We start from the raw sequence: 24,642 nt of genomic DNA, 5'->3' as shown, positions 1-24,642 counted from the left end.
TGAAATAAAATTAGAAAAATGATTTCATACTAATCTGAACTATATAAATTTGTCAATATTCGATTGAAATCGAATCGCTCGGCCCCCATAATTCGTCGTAATTTTGCGACAGGAATAGGAAACCGTTTTGCAAGAATTGGAATAAGACCGGTTCATTTTCAAAATTTTTTGCTGACCACAGTCGGACTCATAGAGAATGAACATAATTGATTTCTAAATAATCACAACACAATAAAGTAATTTTGAAGCTAGGAACTAGATGCGCTGGGAGATAAGTGCAAAAAGTCAAGAAGTTTTTATATTAATAAATTACTTGAATGTATTCAGATTGCTTATAATGCATGGTTTTAAATGAACATAGAATTGATGGCTTTTTTAAGCTTAGTGGTTGGTGTTTTACAAATTATTTACTACCAGTACCGTGCATAATTTAATATACGTTTGAGTGCACACAAGAATATCTCTTACTTTACACATTTCTAACGTTCAACTCCAATGACATTGTTTCTTCATAATTTTATATTTTAAGATTTGATTATTTTTGGTTCGATTATCTGATGACACTAAACCTTTCTCAAGTATTTGAAACATTAGATGCATCAATTATATGAAAATTAGACTTTTTCAACTTCTTTCATTCAAACTGCAATATCTTACACACGACCAAACGCTTTGCTCTACAGAATGTTCACTGAGAGATCCTTGAAAACTAAAACTTATACTTCTCCAGTTTTCAGAAATTCTCTAAATGGGAATCAATAACTACTCGAGGAAAAAAAATCAATTCCTGGACCGATAACCTCGATTTCTATTGAATTTTGACGATGCACGGAAAATCGATGCAAAAAACTCCCGTTGAAGTTCAAAATGACAAGAGAATTTAGATGAATGAATAATTTAAACTTTGAAATAAGAGTTCACGAGTCTCTTGTTTGGATCCCAATACAAGTTTAGATAAAAAAAAATCGGAAGATATGATTTTTTGTACAAAAAGTCATTCAAAATAAAACAAAATCGAACCCCTTTTTTATGCTGATTCCTACCATATAAGTTTTGAAACTTGACTCATGTTTGCTTCATATTTTATAAATTCTCAGTGAATTTTCAACAAAAGATGTTTTGTTATTTTTGACATATGTTGTAATATTACAGTTTGAATGAAAAAGTCGAAAAGTTTTATCGCTCGTTAAAAAAAACTCGAATAGATGAGCTGAACCAGTCTAATGCGCATTACACGCATCAACGTGGCGTTGCTTTGTTTCGATATCCTTCGCCAGGGTTCCCACATGTATAAGAATACACATGTTGACAAAACGCAAATGTGATTCTGCCTCTCCTCAAATGTCTTACTATTCAGTCTCATTACGTAGAAAAACATATAGTTCTATTAAAAATGTTGATGTTCTTTAAATATGGGTAGTTTCTGTGTAAATTTGTGCATTGTAATTTGTGTTAAATGTCTGTATGAATGTTATGAAATTTTATCTTACAGACAAATCCTGGATCATGGCAGCCCTGTCCGTTGGAGAGTGTGTTGGTGCAAAATACATTTGCAGGGTGAATTCAATTTTTAAGGTCTAATATTGTGCTGCCTGCAATTGCCTTAGCCAAGCAATGGTACCTAGATACAATAACGCTACCTTGAGATTTCTTGGCAAGACCATTTATTGCGACTAAGATCTCATTCGAACTTTGCCGTTATCCTGCGCGGTTGATCCGTGCGAAGTAAATAATAGCATTTGCATGAACCGCAACCGCAAAATTTCAAATCTATACCTCATGAGGGAGGAATAGTTTGAGACAATTTCGGTATAATTGAATAGAAGGTATAATATTTTGCTGCTTGCAGATGCATTAGCCAAGCAATGGTAGACCTGTTTGCAATAAAGCTATCCTAGTTTCATGGCTTATTGCGACTGGTTACTTGAAAGAACTTCTGCTGTTATCCTGTGCGGTTGATCCGTTCGATGTAAGCCAATGCCGATTGCATGAACCGCAACCGCAAAATTTTAAATGTATTTCTGAAGAGGGTGGAATAAATTGAGACAATTTCTGTCTCCTTGTACGACGGAATTAGGAACCTGGTACGACAATGAAGGAACTTGAATGAGGAAAATAAATCATAAATTGACTCAAAAGTACGTAATGGATTGATCTATTTCCTTCATGGTTTCATAAAACAGTATTAGAAATATAGTTCAATTACTAAACATCAGTTTTAAACCAAGGTTGAAGGCAATTCTATTGAAATAATGAAAAAAGCTTCCTTAAGCCGTTGTCTTAGGGTCCTTTACCCTAGTTTCGTTATAATTTATGTGATATTTAAAATATTTCAGAAGAAAAGCGACTTCTTAGCTTGAAAGTGCTTTTGTAACACATGAACCCAAAGTTTTCGAAAACCAATGTTTTTTGCGATACAAGTATACACACCATTCTTCATTCAAATAACAAATGGGATGATTCATCCAATAGGATGAAAATACCAAAAAAAATCTTCATTCAACGAATACAGAGAAAAACTTCAGTGATTCTATGTTAACTTGACGGTGGTATGTCATACTAATCATTAAAGCTACTATCGGAAAGCTGTGGGTTGTTCTCAATAGAATTAATTTTTAATTCAGAACTCCTTCCCCGGAAAAAAATAGAAGTGCCGTTACCCGCCAATTTTTTTTTCGTTGTTGAAATTGCTGTGGCGGTTATATTATTTTACTTTAATAAACGGTGCTTTTAACATTAAATTAAATTCGTTATTTGGAATTACTAAACCATACCAAAACTTTAAAAAAGTACTTTTCAGTGCTATTTTATTACAAGTTTTTAACAGCTATTATAAAATGGCTTGCAAAGTCGACAGGAGGAAGGCATTAAAAGAGAATATATGGAGAAAATTGGATAAATACATGTAACTTAAACGATCGCTTGTGATACCATACACTTAAAAACTACACAAACTTGAAAAATGTTTGAAATACGTGTGTAACTCAAGGTTTGCTCTACGCTGGCAGAACGGGAGACGTGCACCTTGACTCGCCGAAGACCGTTGACGTACTGCCGCATATCACAAGTGTGTGTTTATGCGTTGGGCGTTGTGAGTTCACTTCGGTAAGGCTGTGAGAGCCGACGATGCCGTTGGTTAGGGGTGGGCAATCGCACAAGCGATAATCGGCTACACATCTCCCCTACACAAAAAGCTGAAGCGAATAAAAATGAATTAATTTAAATTGAACAATTCCTCTCCACAAACAATAATAAAAGACGTGTTCTCTATAATTCATAAATATTTACATAAAACCAAAAAAACTATGTTTCCTTCATTTGTGTCAACATTTCTACTTATGCCCAATACTTTCGGACTTCCCAAAAATGGGATAGTATGGCTTTCGAACACCATAATTTTGATTGTTCGCTAAGCTCTTGTATAGCGACATTACGATTACTCTTAATAAATTTACATCATAGTTTTTTTTAGTTTTGAACCTTTATCTATACCGTAACTGATGATGACATTGTTAGTAGTATGCTAGAAGCAATCATCGACTTCTTCATTTTTGTTACACAATGACTGTGTAACTAGATTCGTGTGCCCGCAATAATCCCGCTGTGTATCCTTCATATTGAGTTTCGGATTAGACAATAAAGCATGCTTTCGAGAAGCTGCATCCAAACGAGCTGATCTTGATTCACTTTGCTATAAAACTCGATTGTTACATGAGCCACGCATGGAAGGCTATATTTGCTCGAAAAGCCTTGCTTTAGACTGGATACTTTTCAATGAACATCGACAGAGGTTGAGGATGGCCCTGGATTGGCTCCTGTTCCATCTTCGATCTACCTCCTCCTCTCCTCGTTCTTCGAATTTCAAAACACTTGATGACAAACTATTTTATTTGGCGTGGTTTAAACCAACCATTTAGTACTGGACTGTTAAAATGGTGATCCATAAAGTGAACCTTCAGTACATTCTTCACGTTGGTTCTCCTGATCAAACGAAAATTCATAAAGTGAACCTTCCGAACACCCTTCATGTTGGTCCTCCCGATCCAACGAAAATTCATAAAGTGATCCTTCAGAACACCCTTCATGTTGGTCCTCCCGATCCAACGAAAATTCATAAAGTGATCCTTCAGAACACTCTTCATATTGGTCCTCCCGATCCAACGAAAATTCATAAAGTGATCCTTCAGAACACTCTTCGTGTTGGTCCTCCCGATCCAACGAAAATTCATAAAGTGATCCTTCAGAACACCCTTCATGTTGGTCCTCCCGATCCAACGAAAATTCATGAAGTGATCCTTCAGAACACTCTTCGTGTTGGTCCTCCCGATCCAACGAAAATTCATAAAGTGATCCTTCAGAACACTCTTCATATTGGTCCTCCTGATCCAACGAAAATTCATAAAGTGATCCTTCAGAACACTCTTCATGTTGGTCCTCCCGATCCAACGAAAATTCATGAAGTGATCCTTCAGAACACCCTTCATGTTGGTCCTCCCGATCCAACGAAATTTCATAAAGTGATCCTTCAGAACACTCTTCCTGTTGGTCCTCCCGATCCAACGAAAATTCATAAATTGATCCTTCAGAACACTCTTCATGTTGGTCCTCCCGATCCAACGAAAATTCATAAAGTGATCCTTCAGAACACTCTTCATGTTGGTCCTCCCGATCCAACGAAAATTCATAAAGTGAATCTGTTGGTTCACGTCCAACTCCCATCGTGACTGGAAATTTTATATTTTGATCGGAATTTCCATCGTAATCAAACTTCAGCCGAAACTCTCAACGCGACTGGAAACTTAAGCTTTTGATTGGAGCTTCTATAGCAATCAAACTTCAGGCGGAACTCCTATCGCGACTGGAATTCTTGTAATATTGGAAAAGAAATAAAAGACGCATTTGAATCCACAAGCTCAGACTCTAACCAGAAATGAGCAAATAATTTCACCGAAAGTACGAATATTGCTCAGTAAAATAACATTTAGCTTACAGAGTTATTAAATTATTTCCTTTTCCTTTGGTATAAGTTGAAGACCCTGCGCAGCCGAACACTTCCTGTCCTCAGCTCTGTCTCAATGAATCATCTAAATTTTGATTTTATAATAGAATATTTTAATTTACAATCGCCAAGTATTAATATACATTTGGTTTTTATTTTTCAAAGCCATTTAATTTTTTTAAGAATTGGCAGTACAATCTCATTAAACGATCATAAACTTCACTAAATAACCTTCCATAACTATAATGTTTTTTCAGTAGTTCAAAACTTTTCAAGGTAATACGCTCCTATATTTAAAATTAGTTTTAATCGTTATCAGTAAAACTACAATGTCTTCACTCACCCCGTTGTACTTTATTCAAAATGATCGTTATCCAGAACAACCAAAATCATAGCTTAAAAGATTTAATTATATTCCCTCCCCAAACAAGTATTCATTCTAAACAGACATGATGCGCGCATCTCTTCAAAAACTCATATTGCAATTTGAGCAGAACGATTTCAGCACGTTTAACTCAAACCAACTGATTGCGAGAAACCACCAAAGCAAGTTCGCAAAGTCTACCTGTGATCGGTTAAACCTGCGAACTCAAAAGCCAACTCGGTCGGCAGCCAAAACAGCTCACGAAGAACGCATCGAGCAGTGGTTGAAAGTTGTAGGGACAAGAGAACAAAAACGAGCGAGAGGGTGGTGTGGCAATGTTCGCTCAGTTTCTCAATCAATGAACATCCGTACGAATATGTGTGTATTCGATGTACTCGCAAACTACTTGGCACCAACCAGAAAAATGAGAGCTTTATTTGATTTTGATTAACGGAACGGGAAGAGGAAACAAAGCCAAAATCCTTCTTCCACTTCCAACGGATTTCGGTTATTGAAAACAACAGCCTAAAGAAGGACCCAACTAAATGCTGACACTTCGCAGATAAACCATAAATGATTCAAACACAGCAGTTTACCTTCCAGCTGCTAAGACTCAGTTCCACTCTCCGCGAATAGCAAATAAGCATTTCAAATAAGCTACGCGTCATATTTATTCCACCATTTTCTTCAAAATTCTATTTTACATCATTTACTCACCGAATCAGTCACAAGTCCTGGCATACACTTTATAAACAACCCTACTATATAAATTTAATTTCACACTACAAACACGCAACGCAACTAAAAAAAAAACACGCGAACTTCCCGTTCAGCCGAATTAATTTTCTTCTGGCAGGATGCGCCATTGTGTAACTCAAGGCTAGCTCTACGCTGGCCGAACGGGAGAAGTGCACCTTGACTCGCCGAAGACCGTTGACGTACTGCCGCATATCACAAGTGTGTGTTTATGCGTTGGGCGTTGTGAGTTCACTTCGGTAAGGCTGTGAGAGCCGACGATGCCGTTGGTTAGGGGTGGGCAATCGCACAAGCAATAATCGGCTACACAATACGGAACGTTGAAATTGGGAATGCTATTAATGCATCTATGTTAATTCTAATGGCGTTTATGAGAGGAAACATAAACAAATGATACTCACTTCGGATTCGAAACGTATACTGGCATACCATCAAACTTAAAAAAACACAGTTTATAAGAAAGCTGCTTGAAACTTGAAGGTGGTTCAACTCCTTATAGATAACAGTCGAATAACAAATTTATAACAATTTTTTTCGCATGTTACTGAGTTGTTGAAACAATCATTTTCTTCGATGATAGCTAATAGAGATGAACCGAATAGTGATATTTTGCAAACCAGGCCAGTGAATTTCCATGTATAACTAAATATAAATACTGATTGTTTCAAAGAATGTATCTAGGGAAAATCTTAGAAGGTTATTGAAGCTGAGTGGATTGCCAACCATTGTAGTTCTCTGAAAGTTGGATGCCTTCCCCCGACGAACCTCGGCCGTGGAAGCTCTACAAGTAATTTCCAAGCCCATGTGTTGTGGGGGGATGTGTTTTAGAGGCTTTAGGCTGGTGATAACAAAAAATCGAGACAAATATATTCTTGTATTCATAACAAAATTTATAAAATAATTTATGTTCTTCGAGATTTGCCTTTTCCCAAAGACATTTGTTGATTTGCCCTTAAAACCAAAGGCTCGTTCTCAAACCGAAAGTGAAAGGGCTTTCTTCGCACAGCTGCCGACCATCTTAAGACCCAATTTATTCCAAACAATCCAATTACCGCTAATGATGACAAACCCACCAACTTTACAAAACTTTGGTTGGTCTCTGAATGAAAGTGAAACAATATGGCATTGCAATTTTTGCGATAAGAGTTTTAAGTAAACAAAGCTTCGTCGTCGCTCCCGGTTTGTTGCTTAAAAGGACAATGAGTTCACAGCTGAATTTATCCAGTGCACACAACCGGAGGGTGTTTTTTCCCATCAGCGTGGGGTTGATGATCTGAAAATTAGCATTTGTATGCATTTTTTTTAAAGTCCACATCCGACGACGACCGTTTAGTCGAGACATAATAATGTCGAGTGCTGATATTTACTCTTTTCACTAAAACGCTTCCTCCGATTTTTTGCTGTCGTTGCAGGTAAATGGCGGAAGCGTAGCAGATCAAGTCGGTCTGATGGCCGGCGATGCCTTGGTCAAGGTTAACAGTACCGAGGTGTTCAATCTGCGCCACAAGGAAGCTCAGGATGTCATCATGGGCGCTGGAAACTCATTCGAGCTCACAGTCTCCAGGTTTGTCTTAATCAATTAACGAGAGAAAAAGCGTGCCACTAAATTAAAGTTATTCTTATTTTACAGAGGCACCGCGTGGAGGCCATCGGTCACACCAACCGGATCGATCCCTTCGCCTTCCCCATCGCTGCCCGGAAACATCACTCCGGTTACCAAAACTTCGCTGGCCGCCACTCCTCAGCCCGTTCAGCACATCGGAAGTGCCCACAATCAGGCCGCCAAGCCGTTTGCTGCCGTGAGTATTTGTTCATTCCAAAAATCCAGACTGGCAACAAGGTCAATACTGTTGTTATGTAATTTTTGCTACTTTTAATCAACCTTTTTTTATGAATTTCTGACATTTTAATTCGTTATTTTGTGTTTATGTTATTATTACTGTGCGTGTTTGACTCAACATAGTTTGGGTTAACTGATTTGATCATTCAAAGTGTGCAAATTCCGGGTAGTGTTTTTCTTCCGGAGCAGTGATTTTCGTTTCGCTTTGACGAACTTGTTATTATTCTCCGTACCGGAAGCGACATCTGACGGAAAATTTTGAAAGGTCACTGTTGTGCTTCTCAACTTTTTCACTGCTGGTTGCATATCTACCGGGCGATTATGGCGAAAGCATGCTCGAATTGTTGCAATACGATCAACGGGATCGAATACATGACCTGTCGTGGCATTTGCGGAAAGGAATTTCACCTTACTTGTGTTGGCGTTACCAATGCTGCAGCCCGAAGTTTAAAATCACTCTCGAAAAATGCATTTTGGATGTGTGATGACTGCGCCGGGCTTTTTGAGAGTGCCCACTTTCGCAGCCTTGCTTTTGCGCCACCTCCCGAGCAGCCGGGAATAGCTCAGTTGACAGAAGCTATTTCTGAACTTCGTTCAGAGATAAAGCAAATTTGTAGTAAACCTTCAGCTACACCAATGCCAACACTAACGCCTGTCCGTCCTGACTATCGCCGAGCGCTGAAAAGATTACGACCCTCTGATGCACCGATTAGTGAACCTTGCAGATTGGGAGCGAAACAAACCTCTACAGATGTCGTTTCGGTTCCCATGTGCAACAATGAAAATGACAACCTCTTTTGGCTATACATCTCGCGCATCAAACCGGACGTAAGCGAAGACAGTGTTTCAACAATGGTTAAGGCAAACCTTCAGACGGATAACGCACAGGTGGTGAAGCTTGTACCCAAAGGCACCGATACGAGCACGTTGCGTTTCGTGTCATTCAAAGTAGGCTTTGATCCTGAGCTTAAGGATAAGGCTTTGGATCCGGAAACTTGGCCAAATGGACTTAGTTTTCGAGAGTTTATCAACTACGACAGGAGCAATCAGTTTCGCGGTCGTATTTAAAGATGGAAATTTGCTGTTTGGACATCTGGGACGCACTAAAACTAGCACTATGGAGGCCCCCGAGCCCTTCGTCACAGTCGTCCCGGCCCTGTGTTCGAAGAAGGCAACGGGGCTCTCCAGCCTGTGCAGCCAGGCAAGTATTCTTATTCATATTTTGATTCGTCCAGTGACCGCGCTTCGCTTTGCAGATTTCCCTCCGATTGTCGTCTGAAAAAGAGATTCGATAATCAATTAAATGTTGATGAAATTGATGATTCCTCGACTGAAAGACCAACGTCATCTAAACAGCGTCAAAATGGGTATCCGGGATGCACCGAAATTAGCATATTGGAAGCCCCCGAGCCCTTCGTCACAGTCGCGCAGATTCCAGCCAGCGGCATCAGTCGTCCCGGCCCTGTGTTCGAAGAAGGCAACGGGGCTCTCCAGCCTGTGCTGTCAGGAAAGTATAGTAATCCATCTTCCGATTCGTCCAGTGACTGCCGTTTGATTTGTAGCTCACATCATCTTGACTGTCGACTGAATGTAAATGGAAATGCATTACCTAATGTATGCAATTATCGCTCAACCGAGGACGTTACCGATCTATTACCTGTTGGATTCCCGGGACGCACCGAAATGAGCACAATGGAGGCCCCCGAGCCCTTCGTCACAGTCGCGCAGATTCCTGCCAGCGGCATCAGTCGTCCCGGCCCTGTGTTCGAAGAAGGCAACGGGGCTCTCCAGCCTGTGCTATCAGGCAAGTACCAGTTTTTAAATTCTGATGCGTTAAGTGATCTCCCCTCGCCTTGCAGAATTCGCCTTGATGGAAACTTTGCTGACGGTGTACGCCTCTACTATCAGAACGTTCGTGGCTTAAAATCGAAAATCTCTGAATGTTTCATCTCCACATCAGAGCTCGGTTATGACATCTACGCTTTCACCGAAACCTGGCTTGACGCAACAGTACCATCCAGTCAACTTTTCTGTTCGGATTACACCGTGTTTCGATGCGATAGAAATGGCTCTAATAGCTGTCGTAGTCGGGGCGGGGGAGTGCTTATAGCCGTGTCAAGTAAGTTTAGCTCGTCCATAGTCACTCTTTGTAATAGCAGTAGTATAGAAAATTTATGGGCAAAAGTGTCCTATGAACAAAGTTCATTTTTAGTCGGTTTGTCGTATATCCCACCTGAAAGAAGTCAGGATAGCTCTGTGTTAAATTTGCATGTTGAGACTTTATCAGAAGCTAGATTGAAAGAGCCATCATGCGGTATTATTTTCCTTGGCGATTTCAATCAACCACAGTTATTGTGGGTTCCTAGTCATAGCAACAAATTGGTGGTCGATTCTGCTTCAGTACTTAGTATGGCTAGTGCTACTTTTTTGGACGGCACTGTATTGAACGGCCTTCATCAACGGAATGGTGTACAAAATCTTCAAAATCGGACGTTGGATTTGGTTTTCACGGACGAATCAATCTTGAACAGCCCAGTTATTGAAGCAAGTGATGCCGTTGTTCCAATTGACGTATATCATCCTCCGCTTGAGTTCATCATTTCATTCCCGAATCCGGTCGCTTTTGTAGAGGCTTTCGACCCATCTGCACGTGACTTCCGTAGGGCTGATTTCGATCTCATGAACCTAGTTCTATCTGAAGTAGACTGGACAAATCTTCAAAGATGTACTAGTGTGGATGTAGCCGTGAATTCATTCTGCGCAATTATGGACGATGTGTTCGACAAATCTGTACCCATGGCTCGCCCTCCACTCAGACCTCCTTGGACTAATTCTCGTTTAAAACGATTGAAACAGCTGCGCTCGAAATTTCTACGAGCATTTAGTAATTCTAGATGCCCATTCATTAAAATGAAACTTAACGATGCTACCAGACAATATCGAATCTACAACCGATTATGCTATCGCCGCTATGTAAATCGTACTCAAAGTGAGCTTCGTCGGAACCCGAAAAAGTTTTGGAACTTCGTGAATAACAAACGGAAGGAATCCGGTCTACCTGCGGAGGTACGTTTAGGTGACAGAATTGCTAAATCACCTGCTGACAAATGTGATCTTTTTGCAATGCATTTCTCCAGTGTATTTTCAATTCAATCGCCAACTGAAGATCAAATTAGCGCAGCTGTCACACGATTGCCCACCGATGTTTTAAATCTCGACGTTTTTGTTGTTACCGAGGAAATGGTTTTCGAGGCTATAAAAAATTTGAAGTACTCTACCTCAGCTGGACAGGATGGAATTCCTGCGTGTGTGTTAAAAAAGTGTTGCACTTTACTTGTAAAGCCCCTTACTTGTATTTTCAATAAGTCCTTACAACAACATCAGTTTCCTGCCTCCTGGAAAAGATCCTTCATGAGCCCAATCTTTAAAAAAGGTGATAAGCAAGAGGTGCGCAATTATCGAGGTGTTACATCGTTAGCTGCCTGCTCGAAGGTCTTAGAGAGAATTGTCAACGATGTTATGTTTTCAGCCTGCCGGAACTGGATTTCGGAAAATCAACACGGTTTTTTCCCGAAACGCTCGGTTACGTCAAACCTAGCTGTGTTTACATCATTCTGTATATCCAGTATGGATTGTGGCAAACAAGTCGACGCAATTTACACGGACATCACTGCGGCATTTGACTCAGTGAATCACTTAATTTTAATTTTGAAGTTAAAACGCCTGGGATTATCTGAGAGATTATGCGCCTGGATCAGAAGCTACCTAACTAATCGTCGTCTCGCTGTAAAAATTGGGTCTTCAGAATCTCCAGATTTCATTCCGACTTCAGGGGTACCACAAGGAAGTAATTTGGGTCCTTTATTGTTCACCCTGTTCTGTAACGATATTAACATGCTGCTTGTTGGATGCGGAGTACTCATGTATGCGGACGATTTGAAAATTTTTTTGGTCGTTAACAGCTTGGCAGATTGTCAGATATTACAGCGATTCCTCGATACGGTTGTAAATTGGTGTGCTGTTAACCTACTGGCCTTAAGCGTCTCAAAGTGCTGTATCATAACATTTGGACGCAAGAAACTTCCATTTTTATACGACTACAATATCCAGGGCGAATTTCTACATCGTGTTGATCAAATAAAGGACCTTGGCGTTGTTTTGGATAGTCATATGACATTTAAGCGTCACTACTGTGCTACACTTGAAAAGGCTAACCGAATGCTGGGATTTGTCATACGTCTGAGTAAAGAATTTACAGACCCTGTTTGCCTACGAGCTCTGTATTGCTGCCTGGTCCGTTCAATACTAGAATCTGCAAATCTTGTGTGGTGGCCATTTGAAGCTACATGGGTAGCGCGTTTTGAAGCGGTTCAACGGAAATTCGTTCGTTATGCTCTGCGTGATCTACCGTGGGATAATCCTCGAAACCTGCCACCTTATGCACAACGTTGCGCTCTGCTTGGCCTTCACACGCTGTCAGATCGCCATTCTATCGGTCAATCACTATTTGTGGCGAAAATTCTCAGAAACGAAATCGACTGTTCTTGGATACTCTCCCGCTGTAATATTTATGCCCCAGAAAGAGCTCTGCGAAACCGTGACTGGCTCTCACTGGAATCGAGAAATACACGCTATGGCAGCAACGACCCTTTACGTTCCGCAAAAATTAGCTTCTTACGCAATTATGCTCTCTTTGACTTCAATATCTCAACTGCAACATTTAAACGCTTGATCGAATCTAACATAAGTGACCAGTTAAGAAACAGCTAATTAGAAAACTCAAAAAATGTAAGTTTAGATAGACCTAGATTTAAGTAAACCATTAAGACACCTCCGTCAGATGGTCTTTTTATAAACAACAATAAACAACAATAAACAACAATTAAGTACAATATTAGTCCCCCAGCAGCTAAATAATTAGAGTAGATATAGTAAATAGAGTTGTAATCATTGATCAATCAATCAGAGCTGCTCCGTTTTCAGGTAATAATCGTGAAAGGGTTATGTATTTACTCAGGTTTATCGTTTTACCTTTTCCAGCAGGAGGTCAACGGCACCGGCGATCAGATCAAGAGCATCGTCAACAACCAGTACAACACACCGGTCGCCATGTACAGCGATGAAACCATTGCCGAGACGCTGTCATCTCAGGCGGAAGTGCTGGCCGGAGGAGTTTTGGGGTAGGTTTCGTTTTTTTTTTTTCATATCAAAACAAGCACTGTTCTACTGTATTCGATGTTAAAGTTCTTTGATTGAAATGAGTTCGATACAGCACAGAGGGAAAATGTTAGCCTCAAATCTAAAAAAATTCGTAACCTGAATTAATACTTACTTTAACTCTCTAGAACCCAATTTTTTAACACAGAAAAATTCACAGAAGCATTGTTTCATGATTACAAACAATTTTATTTCCACGATACAATTTATATATGAGAGGATTTTTAATTTAAAAAGTTGCAAAAGCACAGGGGCTATAAGCTTGACTTTCAGTACTTTTTCGGTTGTAGTTTTTAACACTTTTCAACCAATTTTTCTTAAATTTTGAAAACTATTAACACTAGTTCATAGCTACATATATTTTTGTGAAGTTTTTGTTTAAATTGGCTAACAAATAACTAAGATATTTCAACTTATATGAATAGTAAATATTATGCATATTTTTGGATTTGTTGTTTCACTTTCCCAACCCCGCCTAGACGGGGTTTAAGTTTCCTCTTTCCTTCCTAACTTAGGATTTTTTTTTTCAAAAATCAATCCAGAATGCTGGTAACTGACCTAACTGCCAATTATTTTCTTAGATCAAAATACACATTTACCAAGGATTTTTGAAGCTAAATAATTTGTCGAAAAATAGGTTCATTTACAGTTTTCTCGTGTTTTTAGTCACAGTTTTCAGTGACAAAGATCGATAGGTCAATATATTTTTAATCGTTTAGCGAAAAAAATGTAAAACTAACTATTCGATGCGGTTTTTATGACTTTTTTAATATACCCCATATAAAGGCGGGGTTGGGCACTAGAGGGTTAAGAGAAATTTTCTCTGGAATTGATGTTGATCTCCACAATCATCAGGTATTCTGATCCTGATCCGAAACCTTTTCCGATCTTGTTTTTGATTCAGGGCCTGGTCCTGTTTCTGATCCAGATTTAGATTCCAGATCCTGATCCTTAAATTTACACATATAAAGTCGTCTGGCTTAATCAGTCTAGTACTATTCGCTCATTAGCTCCCTAACTTGGTAAGCGAATTAATTTTCTCAATTTCTGAAGAAAAAAAATTGAATAGGAAGATTTTGTTTTCAATGTGTTCAAAATGTCTTGCGGAGCCAAGCTACACAGAAATATTTCAAAAATAATCGGAAAATTCCAAGCACCCTATTTCCTTCCCAAAACATGTTCAAACATGCCTTCAAATCCTTTTCAATTTTCAAATAGCGATAAGCACTTTAAATTCAAGATCGCTAACGGTTGCCCAACATCTATCGCTAACTTTAAATCAGCTAGCGATTTGGTAAGCTTTGAGGTTTGATCTGGATTACATGAAAATTCCTAAAGGAATTGCTCTTAGGAAAAACTTATGTCCACAGATAATCATACGACTAGTACCGTAAACTGGGGAAACTTTGATCACTTTTTTCATTTATTTTTGAATATTTTGGAAGGGGTTGCTTTTTTGTAACACCTAAAATATTTAAAACACTTACTGAGGTGAGGAGTATTAAACATGATCATTGATTGCAGTTAATTCAAAAGACATTGGTGGTAATAATTAAATGTTTGTACAAAACCAGACTTCGAGTTTCGGGGTAACTATGATCACTATGGTTTTTACGTATCTCAACATCTTCAAATTTATTGTTTTAATGCCATTTAGCAAAAAAGCTCAAAACATCAAAAACAGTATTTTTTGTTTGGACTCAATTGATTTTTTCAACGTTTTCTTTCAAAAATAAATATACTCAAAAGATGGACAATTTTGCTGCATACATTCAGGGGCGAAATTTATAAACATTTTTCAATATTTATGGCCACAAAAACAAATGAAATTTTACCTTTATGCAATTCCTTAAGTCCTCGCACTGTTCCCATGTTCTTGTTTTCTTCAAACTTAACCATTTGATAGGGTTTTTAGCCATTTTTTCTATACGGGCTTTTTCATGGAAATGACCGTTTTTTTTAACATCCAAAAGTCATCAACAAATGACCATAAAATGACACTTAAACTAAACCTTAACCAAGGAAAATGTTTGAATTTCACATTTAAAAACCCATTTGCTTCTAAATGCTTAAATTTGATCAGGAGAGATGTTTGTTTGTGAGCCTTCAAAAAACCAGATATTCAAAGACTTTTAAATTACATATTAAGTAACATCAAAAATCTCCTAATAAAAACCAAATTCAGGTTTCTTGAAACTCAATTTATAGACTTTCAAACGTAGTAATCAGTTTTCAGATATTTTAACTTTATACTTAGTTAATGATGGTTATCTACAAAAATTTCATGTTGATCAAAGTTACCCCGCTGATCAAAGTTCCCGCAGTTTACGGTATATTGAAAAATTTAAGGATCATAGGGTTGACATAGTTAGAAAAAATATTAGGATCGTCGGTAATTTTTAAAATCTCAAAAACATGCGTTTTGCTTTCTACCTAGAGAAAGGATATACTCTCACAAAATTGGTTATTAATGAAAAACCCAATGGAAAGAAAATTTATAGTGATTGACTATTTTTCGTTGCCATAAGTTCCATTTGGCGTAAAATTCAAATTGCAGTAATTTTTAGTTTTGTCAAACTGAACTACAAACATTTTCTATCACTAAACTGTCGTTCCTAGCAAAACTGACCCATGTGTCTTTTGAATTATTTGCATTTGTTTTGCTGGCAACGGTTTCTTTTAGTGTTAACTTTCGAATAAAAACACAAACAGGTATACTTTGTTCTGAATATATACGAAATTTTCATCAAGGTGGTTGTCTTTATGTTGATATTTCTACACAAGAATGTCAAACTAGAGAAAAATCTATAAAAAATGCAAATTTATTAAAAAAAATTCTTTTGATATGTGTTTAAACTGTTGAAAGAATACTAGAATAGAGGGTTGGGGAGTGCCGAGGAGTCTTGAGAGATTCACTAAGAGAAATTTTCACCAACAATTTCCGGTATGCACTACTTACAGGATCGTTACTCAACTTAACATTTTTATAAACAATGAGGAACGTATTTCTCAAATAACTGTTTTTCAATATTTTTAGATTATTTTTTCTGTTAAGGGGAATGTGGCATGTTTCAAATTTTTAAAACCAGTACTGGACTCCTATGAACGTAAAACATGATTGCAGAAATTTATTCGACTGTTTTAATTTTGATTTAAAAATCGATTACGTCTCTGTTCAGAATTTGATGAATTGGGGTAGCACTGATAAGTCTCCATTTTATCGGTTTTAACGAGTTTTCTTGATAACAAAGGATGCAAAACACCTTCATAATATTGAAAAATGCTAGTTTATCAAATTTACCATGCTTTTTAACGTTTTATTTTTAAAACGTTTATAATCGAAAAAAAACAATGATGCTGCATACATTTAGGGACAAAAATTAAAACATTTACTAAATAGTTTCAGCTTCAACATACAAATGAAATTTTAATTTGACACATTCCCCTAGGCCCTCCTATTACTTCCGTTTTCATTTTTTCTTCAAAGTTAACCATTTGATAGGTTTCCTATCCATTTGTCCGATACGGGATTACTGTTGGAAAATGTCCTTATTTTTTAAATATCAAAAATTTACCATTAACTGACTACTAAAATAGCACTATAACTGTACAAATACAAAGGAAAAAAGTTGTTCTTTTACATTCAACAACACGTTTGCTTCTAAATGCTTTTTGGTGTCATCAGGAGAGCTGTTTGTTTGCGAGCCTTGGAAAAATAGATATTTTAAGATTTTGAAATAACATTTTTACAAACAGAAAATAACATCAAATACAAACCAAATTTTGTCTAATTGATATTCAATGTTCAAGCTTTCAAACGTAGAAAACAGTTTTCGAAAATTTAAGCTATAGACTGAGATATTGATGATAATGTGGAAAAAATTATTGTTGGTCAAAGTTACCCCGGTGATCAAAGTTACCCCTTTTTACGGTATCTAGGAAAGATCTGATCCTTGATTGAATGAAGGATGATAAATCAATTCAAAATCTGGTTTTAGTTTTCATGTAGGTTTATTAGTTTATCAGTTATCAAACGTCGGTTTCACTCAAAACTGATCAGTTATAAATTTCCACACGCCATATTTCCAAAAATAAAACTAATGATTTGAATTCAGAACTCCGAAAATTTTTAAAATCAGTTTTATAAAAACATAGGCACCGAAAATGCTGTTCCCTCAAACCATTATTCAATTCAGGCTGCAGTTGGTCTTCTTGTATATCTATTAATTATATTTAACGTGTTTTTTGGAACATTCCTAAAACCTTACCATTAAAGCTTGGTTATTTTAGAAAAGGAACACTTTCATTTACTGTTTGCCCATTTACAAGTTATCGGACATTCTGAATTTTGCTGCCTGTGAAAAGAACTGTCCGACCTATTTTTTTTTAGATATTTACGATGCAAGTGAAAAAAATGTTTGCACAGTTTCTTTCAAAATCTATCATTATCAAATTGATAGCTGACAAAACCGTTGAATATTTATTTTTAAATAAGCGAAATAGATCGTCCAACAATTTTTCATCAATGTCCAACAATTTTTTCTCCGATAAGCTGAAAGTGTTGCCTTGTTGTGAGCCATTTAAACCTAACCTCAAATAACAAATTTTTGATAGTTCCAGAGCTCGTAAGCTGTATAGCCGGTACCGAGGCTATGAGACAAATGATTTCTGATTGACAACGAAACCAGCGTTTTAATCCCATGACATGTCTGCTACATTAAAAATGCTTTCAAGTGGCACAAAAATAATCAAGTTTTGTTAATTTCGAAACAGCTGTACCCACTAAATTGCCCTCAGTTTCTTTTAAAAGAGAAGTATTGAACCGAAATGTAGCAAAAATTGAAGGAGGAGGATACAGCTACCTAGAATAAATATTAGACGAAGAAAAAGTTGGAAAGCTGATCAATATCACGACTGAAAAAAGTGTGCTCCGGCCGATGGGAGATACTAAGAATAAAGTGGAAAAACGATAATTTTTTTTTAAATTTTTTTTATGCATCATCATAAGATAACCTTCATTTCCTCAATAGAAAGTTTTTCTATCAAACGAATGGTTTTTTAGGTACACGCATCTGTTACTGTCCGATTTCTTAAAGAATTAAGCTTTATTATAGTTTTTAATAAAAATAAATAGACTGTCGATAAAAAATACGACAGATTTTGTATTATCTTCAACAAGTGTTGCAGTTTGATATAAACTGTTGATTTTTGTTTATTATGGTTTCGTCTTACTTTATAGAAAGTCGTAAAATTTTACAGAATCCACACTTCAATTATCCATACAAAACTGACATGACGATACTGAAAATGCTTTTGTTTTTTTCTTTCCAGAGTGAACTTCAAGAAGAACGAGCGCGTCTACTCGCCCGCCAACTCGGAAGTCTACAAGCTGCTCCACGAGCAAGGCAACGACCCGGAACCAGGTAGGGATGGTGAGGACCTTTTCGGCCACTATTACGCACTGGCTTGTATGTTGAAGCTCCTGAACGGGTCCGATGCTGGCCCATTTGCTTCCGATCCACTAGTTGATTGATCTGGTCTTGTCTTCTACTAAGGGATGGTTTTCTTTAGGACATTTTTTCATTCGACTATCAGTATTCTAGATTTGCTTGAAAGGTTTCAACCTTGTATGAAACTGTTTTGTTCTAGAAATGGTATTTTTCAAAGAAAAGTTTATATTATTCATATTTATTTAATCACTTTTCAAATGAGATGTAGGACCTAAGTGTTGCTGATTCAATCTATCTGAAGGTTTATGGCTTACATAAGATCTCACAAAAGAGGCTCATTGTTCATAACTAACTTCATTGAGTTCGATCCATTGATCTTACTAACAAAGAGTTTATGTTCATAATTGTTTAGTGTAGATGCGGTAAAATGTTTCTCTAAGTTGATTCGATTGATATCCTCCGTTACCTAAATGTTTCAAACGACTCCTTACGCCAATAAACTAATCTCACCTTACCCGAAAAATAAACAATAAAACAGCCTATCAGCAACAACATCAACCACAACAACAACAGCAGCAGCAGCAACAGGTTCAGCAACATCAACAACAACAACAACAATCCACCAATGCCGTTACCCGTCACGTAACGGCTCCGGTTGACAAACCACCATCGGCCAACACCAATGGCCTTCCGGCGGGACAGAACATTTGTTCCTCCTGTGAGCGTTTGATTGTGTAAGTGTCAGTAGTTGAAAAAAATGAGAAGCCTGCCTTCCGATGGGACATCCAAAATACGGCGGAAGTTTTTCGAATTGAATGAGTGTGAACGAATGCCAGAGTGAGTGAGGTTTTCAACTTTTACATCGCAGTTTCTTGTTTTGCTGGTCGATAAAACTTTGTATTACAAATTTTGGAAAACCATACTTTTTTAAATGGACACACACATACAGAATCTCAGTGAAACTTCATATTTCTTTGAAGAGATCTAAATTCTACTTAACTCTGAACCGTACATTTATATCAAGGATATGATGACTAGCATCTTACAAATGCTAAAACCACCAGACCATGGAAAGAGTAATATGTATGCCGTGACCGAGATTCGATCTCATGACCTCTGGCCTTAGAAGACTGAAACGCTCTCCTGTTGGCCACAGTTTTGTTTGGTCCCATAAAATTGTTGGACAATAATTTCGTGTTGAGAAAAACTATCAATTTCTTAGCTAGAGAGATTTTTCAATGAGTTTTTCATTCAGTAGTTGACATGTTTTGTCCGATTGAATTTTTTAATTCCCGACAACCAAACTCGAAGAAGGCTTCAAGATAGTGCCTAGTTCCAGGAGTAAAGGCAATTCGGAAAATATTCTAAACTTTTTTCTATGATTCCAATAAAAATTGGGATCGAGTATATTCTTGAACTAAAACTTAGCAGACTATTTAGAGATAAGAGGATTAGCGTTTTTCCACCATACACTGCTATTTACTGTGAAAGTTTCCTGTATTCGATGAAAACGCATACTCTACAGCTGTAGACACATCTGGCATGAAGAACCCTTCGATTCAGATTTAGACCTGGAATACGATTTGGATAATCCAAAAGCTGAATATTTCTCGCAGAAAATTGGAATTGCTAATTGGAACTATGATGCAGTTGTTAAAATTTGGTGAAAATAATGGTATGTGGTCAAGAAGACTTGAGTAACGGTTCTCCGAGAGCCTATTGATCTTTTCTGAATCCTATAAATAACCTAATGGGTACTACCAGAAACAGTCATATTTGGAAGTTTGAATCATTTTGTCAGTTTGAAACATGTCCAAGATACGGAGGAATGTTAAGATCGACCACTTATTCGGACGGGTGGAATTAAACTCCTCAAAACCCCTGATTAATCTTTCAATGCACATGGATCGTAATAACGACCCGAAAACTGCGAGTTTTGATAATCGCGATTAACCAGTTATGATCATACTTTTGTTTTTTTTTCACTTCGTGCATGGTAAATAACATGTGAAGAATAAGTGCACACATTTCAATTTATTCTGGCACATTTCACCTTCTTTAACTTCTCTTCCAGCTGGAATGTTCTGAACGCCATTTCAAAAAGTTTTAATTAATCCAAGGACTGTATTGGAAAAAGCTTGGAACTTTGAATTGTGAATTTCTTTTGAATCCATGGACATGGATGGAAATTGATCAAATTCTTGCGATCTGTCAAGTTAATCTTGAGACAGCTTTTGAAAAAGATAAAGAGATAGTAAAAATCAGTTTGAAAACAGTTTTTTGAGGAAAAATCGCATTGAACTTGCAAAAACACGTGTTTTCAAACATATTCATAAAGTTTCAGAAAAATTGTACGACTGGATGTAGTCTCGGCCATCAATAGGTCAATGAAATGGACCTAATTCAAATCAAGAAGTATAGCTAAAATATTCAGGACTGTTCTAGAATGCCAGACAACTGACCTTATCTGAAGAAGGTCTGACAAGGTTACGTTAGCGATTGATTTAGTCAAACGAGCATTCGGAACAATCGCATACTTCTTAATCCCATTTACAAGGGAGCGGTGATAAACTAAAGGTGCTTAAACAATTTAGTAGTCCGATATTAAGATCGGGGGTGTATGAGTACTGGTTTTTTTTATTATCTGACAATTTGCGCAGGGGGCCTTAAGATTTTCCCCAAAAAAGTAAAAAAAAAAATCATTTTTACATCTTAAAACACATGTTTTTTTTTTATTTCTAAAATTTTATTTTTCGAGTGAGATTCGGTTAGATTTTTTTTTTGTGAATAAAATAAATCCATATTTCGAAGCTACATAACTGTTATTTTTCATCGAAAATCATGAAATTTTATCGGCTAAGTTCAGCTTTAAATTTTATCAGCTTTTCAAATAAAATATTTCAAAAATTTCAAGTAATTACCTTGAACATGAAAATTGTAAATAAGTCTTGAATGAAGTACCGTAGCAGTAGCATCATCGAATGGTCTGCAAAAATACCATTGTATAGCCCAATTTGTGATGCAGATTTCATTTGAAGACACCAAAGTGGGCTAACAACTCCAACATCAACAGTAGTTATGGCAGAAATAATAACAATGAGGTAATCTCTTTTTTTTATTGAGGGATGAATGACCCCATAGATGTTAAAATCCCATTGATCAAATAAATATAAAAAAAATCTCTTTTTCGCATCGAGAACAAACGCTTCTAACTAAGAGTAAATAAAAGTACCAATCAAAGCAGGCAAAAAAAAACAATATTAAAAATCTAAAATAAAAAAAAAGAGAGAGTAACAGAGTTGTGTAGCTTTGAAATATGGTTTAATTTTATTTACAAAACAATCCAACCGAATCTGATTCGCAAAATGGAAATGTTATAAATCTGAAAACATACATGTGTTTTAAAATCACAATAATGAATCAAATTATCTATTTTGGGGAAGATCTGAGGACCCCCGGCGCAAACCCGTCTGATAATTTAAAAATAAATACCCGGTTCTTATTCTTAGGCACGATGTGGGCTTTGTTGGCCGCATATCACTTTTAAGCATAGTGGTATTAGGCCAAATCCGACAAAAACATCATTGAACCTTGCAGGAACGACAAGAGGCGTTTTTGAAGAAGTTAATCGTTATCGATGGAGCCGGTTGTTACAGATATGCTACTTTTCTGCCCACCTGATTCTATCGATTGCCAAACTAGATAATTCTATGCAAATTCGACAATTTTATGTTGTTAAACATCTCTGCCACCTTGGTCCCTAAAATTCTTGTCCCGGAAGCTGATTGAAGCACTTTTTGGCCTTTCCACCCACAACCTTTTTTCTTGGTTTAGGCCATCAAATGCCATTTTTCTCACTTTTGGGCTCTGGAGACTTTCACGCTTCTTTTTATTTTCAAACCCGGGTTGAGTAACACATCAACAACGTTTCTTTCCTCCCTCGATCTTAAGAAGAAAAGCCAAAAATTTCATACTGGTAGGATCGTCAAAAATTTCAACCCAAAATCTGGACAAAATAATGTATACCGAAAAAAAACTCTTCTCTTTTCAATCATTATTATTGAAAATTCCGTAGTTTAATAAATTCTAAACCCTTTCCCCTCCCTATTTTTGAAAATAATGTCTTTTAAAAAATGAGGTTGCTTACATTGGAGCAATCGACAGTATCGAGTTTCTTTAATGAATTTCCATCCCAATTTCTGTCTTACACTTGAATTTTTATTGAAAAATTTTCAACTGATTTAACCAAAATTTTAACATCCACTGAAGAAAATATCCTGAATTCAGCATATCATTTTCGAAATGATTATTCTCAAATTATCATGAAAACGATCTCATATTTAGTTGAGTTACAAATATCATTGAGTGATTTTCTTAACATGATTATTTCCAGATCGATTTCCAGATTGAATTCATCGAAATTTTCAAGTCTTGTTTTGTTTCTTCAGTTACTGAAGTTCACTTCATGGTTTTTCTTAACTTTGAGAACTCAGGATCTTTGTTGATTTGGATTCCTTATCTGACTTTTTAAGAGATAACTGATTCGGTATTTTAAACATTTAATCTCTATTCTGTTTTTTTTTTCCAGTAGATCTTTTTTGCGTTTATACCCCGTTGGCTGTGAGCGCATCAAATAAAACTTTTGTCACATTTAGAATAACAATTTGGTAACAATTTCCATTTTTTTATCTGATGAGAACCGTATTCATAAACCTCTCATGAGAAGTTTTTTTTTTTGTATTTCAAAAGATAAAAATTTAAATTCACATTTGGGGTAATTTCTGCTTTGGCTCTGATTGTAACTTCGAATCTCTTTTTTTATTGAATTAATTTTTTTCTTCTTAAAACTTGATTTGAAATTTTGATTTCGATTTGAGACATTGAATTGTGGTTCTGAATATAACCTGATTTTAAATTTTGAATTCCTAAATTCAAATATCAGTATCTCCATGGAATTTGAATTTGATTATTTCGATTGATTTTTTTTTGATTTTGTGTTCTATGATTCAAATCTTTATGATACTTCCCAATTGTCATTAGGTAAATATTTCTCAATTAATCACAAACCAGACGACCAATGATGAAATGAAAAACATATAAAATATCTATCCGGCCATTTTTCTATTTCAGAGAATTTTAGTTGGTGATACAAGTATTTAAAAAAAAATTGAGAATTAAATTTTGCATTTTGCGGTTCAAATCAGAGCTTTCATTTTTGAGAAATTTCTAAACTCTTCCGCAATGTCTGCACGTGATTAATTAACTATTTTTATTTGAAGATACCAGAAACTATCTTCTACGCAGACAAAATGGCTTTTTGAAGACAGTATACCGAACTCATCTTCAGTTCCTTTACACGTTTAAAATGTTTTGTATTATCTTGGATAGCATTTGAAGAAAATCGAATCAAAGGCACCCGCTAGAAAAATCTTAATCCGACGCTGCCTGAAAGGCAATTTCAAGTGGTGTAACTAAGCGCTGCAATATTTTACAAAACTATGATAAAAATAAAGTATTGTGTATGGAGTTTATTTATTCAAATCCAATGAAAATTTAAATGTAGATGTTATAAAATTTAAGATAGTTTAGAAAGTTCTAAAACACAGCTACCTATGAAAATTCATCACAATTCTGTGTTTCGTATTTCACGAATTTAAGAGTATGAAAATGTGTCAAATTACCTTAACTTTCCAATCCACTAATCAAAATTTTTCAACCGTGGCTTAAATGACCGTATATTGATTGGAAAGTACGGGTTTTACATCACTTCTTTACATTTTGGTCATTATCCCAAAAATATTTAAAAAACATATATTCTTGTGCGCAAGGTATAGCTTATTACTTCAGTTTATTTTAACACTCAGTGATTTTTTTACTGGAACTTTTTATGTCCTCAATAGTCTTTTTTCCGAAGCATGTTATATGGATATTTTTTTTCTTAGATTTTAATTAACTTGATAATCCTCTTATCTAAGTTTATGGCATATCGGCAAATTGAAATTCTAGTTGGAGAGCA

General features: G+C 36.5%; 1 protein-coding gene across 18 annotated transcripts in view; it reads left to right on the top strand.

The window, feature by feature from the left end:
- LOC129751442 (PDZ and LIM domain protein Zasp) overlaps window positions 1-24,642 on the top strand; it is a 261,468-nt gene that overhangs the window by 184,471 nt on the left and 52,355 nt on the right. For 8 of the 18 annotated variants that reach the window (XM_055746946.1, XM_055746948.1, XM_055746960.1 and 5 more), the window contains exons 5-9: window positions 7,532-7,683; window positions 7,750-7,918; window positions 13,000-13,139; window positions 18,508-18,608; window positions 19,165-19,360. In XM_055746946.1, coding sequence (XP_055602921.1) covers window positions 7,532-7,683; window positions 7,750-7,918; window positions 13,000-13,139; window positions 18,508-18,608; window positions 19,165-19,360 — 758 coding nt within the window. Of the gene's footprint in view, window positions 1-7,531; window positions 7,684-7,749; window positions 7,919-9,938; window positions 10,079-12,999; window positions 13,140-18,507; window positions 18,609-19,164; window positions 19,361-24,642 lie in introns of those variants that run through there. The other 10 variants (XM_055746956.1, XM_055746954.1, XM_055746961.1 and 7 more) reach the window with 5 other exon arrangements.

The sequence above is a fragment of the Uranotaenia lowii genome, chromosome 3, assembly GCF_029784155.1.
Source record: "Uranotaenia lowii strain MFRU-FL chromosome 3, ASM2978415v1, whole genome shotgun sequence".
In the NCBI taxonomy this organism is placed as follows: Eukaryota; Metazoa; Arthropoda; class Insecta; order Diptera; family Culicidae; genus Uranotaenia; species Uranotaenia lowii.
This window is presented reverse-complemented; position numbering and strand designations above follow the sequence as displayed.